We start from the raw sequence: 11,200 nt of genomic DNA, 5'->3' as shown, positions 1-11,200 counted from the left end.
GGGAGTATGAGCCACTAAGAATGATAAGCCACAAAGAATGAAAGAAAGGAATGTCAAAGATAAAGGTATAAAGAATGAAGGGATGGACAAAGGGTAAGAGACCATAGAATGATACAAAGAATGAAGGGGTAGTCAAAGGAATGGAATGATGAAGTAAGGAAGGGTAGTAGCAAGAGTCAGCACACATATAGTCTATAGATAGTGCCCCTGAGGGACAGAAGTCCTGAGTTCTGGTACAGAAGGGTGCAGAACCCTCAGAACTGAAGGCACAAGAGTAGAGAACTGTAACATAATAGGAGTTACTGTACTGTGGTGATTTCTGTCTGTTCTGTTCTTGCTCTCTTTCTTACTTTCTGAATCATAATGTCCATCATGTAGAGTGTTCATACAAACTGGTTTGATGTTCATAGGTGGTGTATCTGAATTTATATTGCTTCTTACAATCCAAGTGTACATAAATCCTTGTTCTGCCAAAATGAGGTGACTATATGTGTACTTCTGTACCTGTAGCACTTTCTTAACGTCTGTACCTTTACTAATAGTGTAAGGTAAGTCCTTCTCTACCTTTTCTGCCTTTGAGCTATGTGTATTTTGTAGGAAACAAAGTGGTATTTTGTTGACAGCCTAGGGAGTCTTAATGTGACTCTCAATTCTGGAGGTCATTGCCTAATGTTCTAATGCTTGAATAAATCCGATCTCTTTGAATTTGGCTCTCTGTACTGTAGATTCAATCTTACTGTAATCTCTCAATACTGTCTGATTATTGTTCCTAGTGCCTAAAGCTCTGTGCTTGTTTGCTTTTGCTTTCTTCCTATAATTTGAGGAATTCTTGTCTGGATCTTTCTTTCTGGTTGAATTTCTGAGCTGTTCTTCAGGTTTACTTTACAATTCTGTTAGCAAATACTGATTTCCTGTAGCAAGCTTCTTGTCTAAGCCTGTTACTGAATGTTTGGCATCATTTCCTTTGCTTTCCTGCAACATTCTGTGTTTCTTTGGTACATTCTAATAGGCTTTGCCTTTGTTTGTTGTAGGAGTTTCCTTCTCCTTCTCCTAATACATTCTATCAAATCTATGTGTTTTCTTGTTCAAGTCGTTAATGTCTATCTTGTGATGGAAGGGACTAACTAGTTTACTAGTATATATTAATGTATCTAGTCTATTTGTACCTTTGAATGTTCTCTTCACCTGCTGGAATGAATCCTCTCAATGTAGGGTAATGTTGTAATGCCTGAATCCTTGTTAGCAAACTGATTTCTCAGTGTTTGCCTCTATTAATTGATTGACTGAATCCTTGAAGCCAATTACCTGTTCTCTGTGAACTTGATTGCTAAAAAGCTTGATAGTGATTGTCTGAGTGCTACTGCTAGCTAAATATATTTGTTCTCTGTGAACTCAACTGACTGAACCATCAATGTCAATTGCCTGTACTTGACTGCTCAAATCCTTAATGCTAGTCCTCTGAGTACTAATGCTAGCTATTCTTATAATGAGTGGACTTCCTATGATACACTTCTGTCTAACTATATGTGCTTTTGCAGTACTCATTACCTGTCTTTCTTGTATGCTAAGTAAAGTCAAAAGCCTTCTGCCTCTGATAGGTAAGGTCTTATATCTCATGATCAGGTCTTCAGGATGCCTCCAATCTTCTGTGATCAAGGTCTTACCTCCTGGCAATGTGAGGGGTTCTTTTAGACTAGGGTGCTATTCCAAAATCACTATTAGATACTCTCTGGCAACATACTCACTCTTGTCAGTCAATACTAATGGATCCTTTTTGTCCTACATTGGGAAAAAGTCTAAATTCTTGTACTACCTTATAATAGTATAAAATAAGTGAAAAAAGTAAAAAAGTAAAAACACTTGGAACAGATCTTGGTTTCTGAGAAAGTACTACAATCTATTATAAAGTCTGAAAGGTTTGTGTAATTTGTAAACATAAATAAGAGTTATTCTCCTTGGCAATATATAAAATGTATTACAATAGATCTCTTAGATAAGAAAGTATTATAAGATTTTCATTTTTAGGAAAGGATAATATAGTATTATAATGTGTGAAAGGTAATACAAAGTTTATAAGCTTTTCATTGTTTAAGAAGGATAATATGTGTTTACAATGTATAAAAGATAATATAAAGAAATATATAAACCTTTTTCATGTCAAGATACCTTTTTATACCTTATAAATTGATTCCAACTCTTACAGCTCAGTTATAATATAAGTATAATAGGTATATACACTTTCTCTTTTATTTCCCTTATATTTCAGAATAATTATTTAATTTAATTATATTTCATAATACTACTATTGTATTTATTCAATACTACTAACAGCAAACTTGCAAGTAGTAAGAAGAGAAAGAAACGAAGGCAATAAAGTAGATTGTGTGAACAAGAAATGAGACACCAGTTCACCTTTAGTACTCCCTACATATCTCAACATTGTGTCTTGAATCCCTTGCAAAAACCCCTGTTAGTATGAAGAGAAGGAAACAGTTACAAGACTTATAAAAAACAAACCTAAGTCTTGCTCAGAAATGTGTCTTCTGCCCATTAGGAGTCCTCTTGCATCTGAGTAGCCAGTCCTTGGCCCTGACAAGACAATTCTCCTGCTTGAGGTATATCTCTAGGACGTTCTAGCTTGAAGGGAGATGTTCCCTACTATTTGCAAGTCTTCCAGGCTCTCAAAAGAGCTGCAAACAACTCCTTGTTGTTGTCCTCAGGCTTGTTAGTGACAACCTCACTAGAAGGGCCAAAGACCTGCCTAATAATTGTGTAGTTAGTTTAGTTAGTTATAATAATTTTAAAATTAAAATTTAGAGAGAGAAAAAACATACTTGTTCCACCAATCAAGCATCTCATTAACCTATAGAGACTCAGTGTCTTCAAATAAGTTGAGAATAGTATAATAAAAGGCCTTGAAGTTGAAGTTTTTGTTGACCTTACTATAGACATCAAGTGTTGAAAGGAAAAAACGTGCCTGTAATGTCATAAGCATTGTAAGTGTTGTTAGATTATATTACCATCACAGCCTGAGTACTTACCTACACACAAATGTAGGCAATCATCTCTGGAGTGACAGATTTTATGCCTACAATCTTGGCATTACTTACACATGTTGGTTTACCTTTCTTACCAGGTTCAGCTTCTACAGAGGTTGGGCTGGTGAAAATATGCTGGAAGGTCTAAAAAGAAGTATTAGCCTTTACAGAACTATGATCATTAGTGTTGACAGACTGTGGGGAAGTCAGGGAACAGGGATTGTCAGGAGAAGAGAAGGGGATTGGGAGATACTACTGGTATCATACTAATAGTGTAGCACAGTGACATTGCAAATATCCTATGATGGGACCAATAAAAGTACTTACCCTGACAAGGAAGTGGCTGTAGAATAGGCCATTGTCCCTTACTTGCAGATTGTACAACCCTTCCTTGTACAGGAATGTAGCAGGTGAGGAATGTATGATCCTGTACTTTCTCACCTTGATGTTGTCCTCAAAGCTAAAAAGAAAAAATAAGTAAGAGTGTTTGGTTTTTTGTTTGACTTTGTCTGTTGATTCACATACCTTTCATTGTTACTGTGCTTATACAGAATCAACATTAGTACAATCATCTGCAACAATTGCAGATGATTTATACCTTTGCCCAACTTATTTGGCTGGTTGTCAATCAGTAGTGACAGCCAGCCTTCCTTGAGCACATAGTAGTGCCCCTTGTTCTTGATGCTGGATGTGTTGTTGCTACAGCCTTACTCTGCTTTAGTATTCACCTAAAATCGTAGGTTAGAAGCATAGATAGGTAAAGAATACAGAGAATAGCTAATACACAGAATCTACATGTATTAAGCATGTACATCTCTCCACAGTGCCCTAGCATCCTCATTAGAGAGTGCTTCTATATAGTCCCTCTTGTTAGCAAAAAACACAAGGACAGTATTGTAAACCTTGAGGTGCAAATCGAGTTCTGTTCTACTAATAATGTAGAATTGTCAGCAATCACCAGAAAACATGCATATAGTCAGGTACTTACACATTTGCCACAACTCCTTCACAGTGTTACTTTTCCACCTCATCATATCCCCTGTCAGTCACTTCCATTCCTACAAACACCTTAAGAGAATAGACAGTCTGACCAACATTCATTACTACAGGAATGTTGACCCAAAGATCAACATTCTGCCTAACAGACTGTAAGAGCTGGATGATTCAGTTGTACGTGTCTCTGTACCTATCAATGTTAAATGTCATAGATGCATGGAATGGTGAATAAAAGGGAAAAAGTACTTACTTTATTTGTTTTGAGTGTCCGGATTTTGTTACCAGACTCTCCTCCACAACTTTACACTGTTTTGCTGGAGGGTTACTGCTTGTTAGCAGAGACACTTCACTCGAGTCTGTACTTGGAGGAGGACCCTGGTTGGGAGACAGTAGTGAGGAGAAGCAGAGTTGTCAAGGCTGAGAACAAACCAGTATAATGATTCACTTAAGATACAGATGGATTGAGACAGGAGAACAAAGGATTAGAGGTCAGCAAGTCATGTGAAGTAGGTAGGAGGAATAGTACTGACCAGGAGGGAGTTAGTATAAGTACAGCACACTTTCTTCTCACCTGATTAGACCACACAAGTGTATTCTTACTGATAGCTCTACCAAGAAACAATAATAATGTTACTTTCCATGTTAGTAATGTAGAGGAAAGACAGAGAAAGGATGGAAAGAAAGACAGAGGACAATGCTACTCACTTTGCATGTGATAAGGCTAATAAAGACTGTCTGTGAGTGTAAGAGCAGATAAGTGTGTGAGGACAAGAGTAGATAATTGCAACTCATACAACAAGGGTAAGTAGAAGTGAGTAGGATGAAGAACAAGTCAGAGGATGAGAAGGAGTTATGCATCAACAATATGAGTTTGAGCTTAGCTGTCAAGGTAGGAGGAAAGCTGTTGGGGGACCTGTTGTAGGGTGAGACATTAGTAGATATACCTAGCCAAAATTGACCAGGAAAGGCAGGTAGATCTATAAGAAGTTAATTTCATATACCTGAAATAAGAAATATGTAATCACATGCCTTACATCTCACTGTGTCTAAGTCCAAATTTCAGTCAGTGAGGGACATCTGTTTTGCTCTTATTCATTGTGTACCCTGCCAAACCTCTACATATCAAATATCAGTAAAGCAAGTAATCAATCAAACTGGACTGTACTGCCCTAGCTCTTCAAGATGTCTTCCTTTGTGTGTAAGGCTTGTAGTAAAGTCTTTAAGAAGAAGAACACACATACAATCTATTGTAATTGTTACAAAAGTGTGAGTAGTGGCTCAAACTCACTCAAACACATTAGAGAGGCAAATAACAAAATGAAAAAGAAAATGCAATTAGGTACATACTATAGTATCCTGATTCTTGGGTGACACTCACCATTTTGTGTAGCTGAGGAGCAAGCTGAGACACAGACATTCAAGGTGGAGGATGATACTACTCCTGCCTTATTTGACAAGCCTCTAGAGCTTCCTGAGGGTACTCAACACAAGAAACAACTACCAAAACAATTTATAAATCTCCTGCCCTCTACTTTGAACTTGGCTGTACTTCCTACTGTGTCTCTTCCACATCTGCTTGAGTTCATACCATCTCAGCTTTGTTCTCCATCTCCTCCAGCCTACTTACTAACTCTAGGAATTGTACAAGAAACAAGAAGAAAGCTCTATGTGTCTGAGCTGAATGAGTACAAGCTGCTTTGAGAGTACCCAGACTTGCCAGACAACACTCCTGACAAAATACTTGACCTAAAAGATTTCTGTGACTTGCCTGATCCTACTAGGGATAATATTTTGACTCAGATGCCCTCACTCCCTAAGGTTATTACTAGCAAATATGCACTGTTCAAGAGTGTAGCAACTTGTCTTCTTACTAGGTAGGCTAATTGTAAAGTGAAAGAAAAAACAAACAAAGAAATTGACATTCTTGTACATAAAGTTCTCTTACATCCAGACTTCAGGCTATCAGACTTGCTGAGCTACAGTGCTAGGCATGAAAATGCTTGAATTAATGACCCACACCACAATAATGATTTCTCAGGGCTGTATTCTCCTGACAACTAGTGTGAAGGATCAATCAAGATCAAGCTACCTCCTAAAGATAATAGGAAGCAATCTGGAGGTGAACTGGATGCTCCAGAGCTTCAAGTGTATAGAGTACACTACCAACCACTTCTTACAACTATCCACAGTACATTAGACAACTGAGACACTCTACTGTTTCATTATACACTGTACAAGGAGCTTTAGAGACTAACAGTACATACAGTATTAGAGCTATAAAGCAATTTCTCTGCTGACTCCTTCTGTCTTTATCAATCCTATATTCCATACATTTCTGAAGCCTAACTCCCCTGCTGAACACATATATAGCAAGCTATATTCTTTGGATTACTGGCTGGACACTCATGAAGAAGTATAAAGGTTTCCTGTACAAGACAGTGCTGAGAACTTTATCCTTCCTATTATCCTCTATTCAGACTTGACTCACCTGGCAAATTTTGGCTCTGTATCTCTTTGGCCATTATACATGTATTTTGGAGAGCAGTCCAAGTACATACACAACAAGACTACTGAGTCAAGCTGCTATCATCTAGTATATATTCTATCAGTGAGTGTATTTTCAGTTTTCTATTCAGTATGGTTTGTAATGCAAAAGTGTCTGAACTGTATTTACAATAATTCAGCTCCCTACATTAGTCCAGGACACATATAACCAGGCCTACAGACGTTCTACCTTGACTGAACTGCTCACTCACTTGAAGCATGAATTATTTCAGGCTGTCCTGTCTCACATCCTCCTACAGCCCGAAATTCTTAAGGTATACAACTCAGGCATCCTATTTGACTACTCTGATGGTAAATTATGTTGGCTCTTCCCAAGATTCTCTATTTACTCAGCTGACTATCCTGAAAGGCAGGTGTCTCTTGTTGTATTCTTGTCTCTATACTCTAGCATCTTCACCTTAGTTTACACAAGGATAACTGAACATTGTTCTAGGATGCTCATTACCACCTTACACGTTTTAGGGGAATTCTTGAGCCCTACAGACATCACACCTACCAAGTACAATTACTTGCTTGGTACTAGTGCTGACCAACAAAGACAAACTCACAAGTGTAAGGACAATACTGTAAGACAAGATAAGATTTCCAGGGCACAGTAGTGGATTTTTGAGTCAGGCAGACCAGTTGAGTCCTTGTGGATTAAAAATCTCCTTAATGACAGGTCCCTCATACCAATTAATGTACATGAACTTTTGCTATCCAGGCAATGTTCTTTATTAGTACATAATATTATTTTGTTAGAACACTTTTTCTGTACTTTGTGAGCACAGATTCAACTTTTTCGACTTGTTTGTCCTGGACCCTATGTACGAATTTGAACTAGGGGTCTGGAAATCAATATTTACTCACCTCTTGTACATTCTTTTTGTGCAGGGAGGGGAGAGTATACTTACACTTAATAGGAGGTAAGCACCTACCCATCCACTCCTCCATCTTTCTACAATTTATTACAAAATGCTACAATCTTATCAATTGTCTTACTGTTGTCTAATGAAATATATTTGTCATTTTATAGGTATCACTGTATTCCTACTTTCAGAATGGATACAATCTAACAATTCTCTGGAAATATGTCTACAATGAAACAATTTGCTGCTAGAGACTTTAAAGATATTCTACAGGCAAGTGCCTTACTCTTGACTATTAATATATATATATGCACTTCAATAGGATGTGTATTATCTAGTACACAATACCAGCCTTCAATGGTTTACTGCTGAAGAAATATGATAAAGTGGTCCTTAATCTTTTATTTGTCTTAGCAACCTAGCATGTGCTTACAAAGCTTTGTATTCATACAGAGACAACAGTCTGGCTTCTTGAGGAGACAACAACATTGCTGGGATACTAGGTACAATGCTTCAAGAAGACAGTATGTACAGCCTACAATACAAACAAACTACTGAAAGAGATTGCTACTCAAGGTCACTGTCAAGCTCGACTGGATAAGGGCAAGGGAAAACAACTGGATGAAAAAAAGGTAAAAGTTGGTGCAAAAAAGAAAACACTCAATATCAATACACTAAAATTTTATACTCTTGGTGGATATGCTTCTGCTATTCATTGATTCAGCACAACTGATTCATACAACACACAAATAGTAAGTATATACTTTACAAGACACTCTCCATACTTATCTCAATTGTGTATCCTTACAGGGAGAGTCTCAGCACAGGAGACTCAAGTGTATGTATGCTAGGACAAACAAGCAAGACACTACAAAGGCAGTATTGCAACTGGAGGGTAGGTCTCACAAGATATGTGAGATTCATTCTTGTATTAGTCTCAATGAAGGATCTAGGGATCCTGTCAAGCTGAAGGACCTTGAGGCCCATTATAACATAGCAATGTTGAAGAAGGACTCGATCCATCTTTATCAGTGGCTTTCAGATAATGATTCCGACCCAGCTTTACAGGTGAGTACATTATCAGTCTCCTCTTTCTATTTCACATATACAAGTACTGATGCATTACACACTTGCTAGAATTTCCTGCCGAGTCTTTGCAAGCACCTGCTTGGACACATTCTCTCAAGACAGGAAGACAAGGCCTTCACCACAGACAAGCTATACAGCCTCTGTATAAAAAATGACAAGCTTTTCTGTCTCAAGGTACTATACATCAATTACACAACCTACAACATTAGGAGAGCCCAAGATTCACTCAATCCACAGACACATGCTAATATCATGTTACTATTGGATAACACCAAACATCCCTACATTTACACTCGAATAATCAGACTTTTTCATACAGAGGTCAGCTATATAGGTCCAGGGGCTGACCCTAACTTCCAAAACTTTAATTGGCTCAATTTTGCTTGGGTTTGCTGGATGAAAGTCATTGAGAATGGCTCATTTGTTGAGAGACGACTCCCTCAATTGCAATTCTATTGTCATACAGATCCTAGTGCCTTTGGATTCATTGATCCAGACCTTATTCTTTGAGGTGCTCATCTAATCCTGCAATTCTCTAAGGGTACTGTCCAGACACTCTTACCTCCATCCCTTACTTGCTGACCCAAAGATAAGAACAAAGATTACAAATTTTACTTTGTAAACGTGTAAGCATGTTGTTAAGGCTTTCAAATTTGGAACATATTAATGCTGAGTCATTTTTGGTCCAATTTACTACAGATTCATTGATAGGGACATGTTCATACACTATCAAGGTGGAGGAATTGGACACAAAAGTATGTAGCATTTAAATAGCTACCTACTACATGACACACTACAAGAATGAAACAACAATGAGATGGATGGTGAAGTATTAGAAGAGGAGGAGGATACTAATAGTAATGATGAGGGTCTTGAAAGTAAAGAACAGAACAATGAGGAAGGCAAATCAGACAGTTATGCAGACCTGTAGTGAATATTAGATGTACCATTTACATGTAAGGTAATTTTGTGGTCATGCACAGTAAATGACAATCTGTTGATCATCTGTATGACTGTTTTTGCTAATTGAATATGGTACTGTGAGTATTCCACTAGGCTGATTCCCTCTGACCATCTTACCAACTTTTGTAGTGAGCAGAAAGAATCTCCTTTTAACAGGTACCATCTATGCCTCCATCTTGGCTCAGTTTACACTAACTGTAGTGTTCTTTGAAGCAATCCATGCCTTCACTACTATCACACAGTTTCTCACAGTTTGTAGAATAGAGAGTGCTACATGTGTTGCTACTGTTTTTACAGATTCTTTCATTACTGTCACTATGATCTATTTACTGCATCATATGTCTGTTGGTAATCTTCAATACACTACTGCTGCCTGATTCAAGCATATACAGAATTTGCAAGGTTGTTTAGAGACTTGGAACAATAAGGATGGCCATTGGGTTGAAGTTTGCAAGCAGTACAGTATAACTCAACAGCTTCATCAAGGTCTTCTGGCTGTTCACACTGCTTGTATCTCTTACTTTGTTATCTTGCTTGCTTCATTGTCTCTTACAGCACTCTCCAGACACACTTTCACTCAGGCTTGGCTCTACAACAAGCAGTAATGACTCTCAATCCCCTGTCAATAATTTGCTCAATGTTGACTTTGATAAACTTGCTGAGTACTATCTACAGCCTCATACAGTACTCTCCAGACACACTTTCACTCGGACTTGGCTCTGTAACGAGCAGTAACAACTCTCAATCCCCTGCTAATAATCTGCTCAACATTGACTTTGATAACATGCTTGCATTCCTTTTGCTTCACAGTTGCACACACATGCTCCCAACAACTTACATTCACAATTACCTTTGGTAAGTCCCTTCCCTCACTTGCATTTGACCTGAAATCTCCAGACTTACTTCTTATCTTACACAGCACTCTCCACACCTGTCCCCCCTCTGTTTTTTGGGCCAATCCAGACATGTACAAAACGAAGGACACAAAACGTGCATCCTGTAAGGCTGGCACTGATAAAATTCTGGGAGTGCTTAGGGAAGCACTCCCAGATTGTTATAGCCATATTAAAATGGCTAAAATCATGTAAGTTCTTATATTTTTTACTTTTTTCTACTACTAACATTATTATTATTATTATTAGGGGTGGTATTCATGAGTCAGGTAATGACAATACCCTACACCTTTTAATAAGGTGTTTTGGGAAGAAGAAATTGGTAGGATCTATACACCTGCCTTTTGTTAATAATGTGAGTTTTTTTTACCTTTGTCTTGTCTTTCTTTACTAATATTATCTTAAGGAATTCAATTTCAAGGGGGCAACTATTGGTTACAAGACAGCTAAAAGATTTCTAATTAAAAAGATCTTGTAATTGTTTTGATTTTGCTTTGTACTTGCTTTTTACATATTATATACTTAGATTATGCTTTTATTGAGATAATAAGAATACAACAAGTGTTCTCATACTATTATATACTTATATTATACTTGTATTAAGATAACAATAGTGCAAAAAGTGTTCTCATAGTATTATATACATTGATATACCTTTTACATAAATTATAAGGTAACAATAGTTATTGTTACATTATTATATTATAAATATAATTCTTTCTTTGAAATTATAATTAAAATGTAATGCAAGCATAATACTTTAGACTATCATACAAAGTTAGTATAATACTTGTAATAGATTGTATTC

At 37.2% G+C, this 11,200-nt stretch overlaps 1 protein-coding gene across 1 annotated transcript; it reads left to right on the top strand.

Moving 5' to 3' along the window:
• Positions 1–8,257: 8,257 nt before the first annotated feature.
• Positions 8,258–9,046, top strand: FOMMEDRAFT_98517 (uncharacterized protein; the record flags this gene model as incomplete). Its single annotated transcript, XM_007272072.1, has 2 exons — positions 8,258–8,515; positions 8,585–9,046. Coding segments are annotated over 2 exons (720 nt in total), but the record flags the coding sequence as incomplete, so codon positions are not given.
• Between the last annotated feature and the right edge of the window lie 2,154 nt (positions 9,047–11,200).

The sequence above is a fragment of the Fomitiporia mediterranea genome, assembly GCF_000271605.1.
Source record: "Fomitiporia mediterranea MF3/22 unplaced genomic scaffold FOMMEscaffold_22, whole genome shotgun sequence".
Classification (NCBI taxonomy): domain Eukaryota; kingdom Fungi; phylum Basidiomycota; class Agaricomycetes; order Hymenochaetales; family Hymenochaetaceae; genus Fomitiporia; species Fomitiporia mediterranea.
This window is presented reverse-complemented; position numbering and strand designations above follow the sequence as displayed.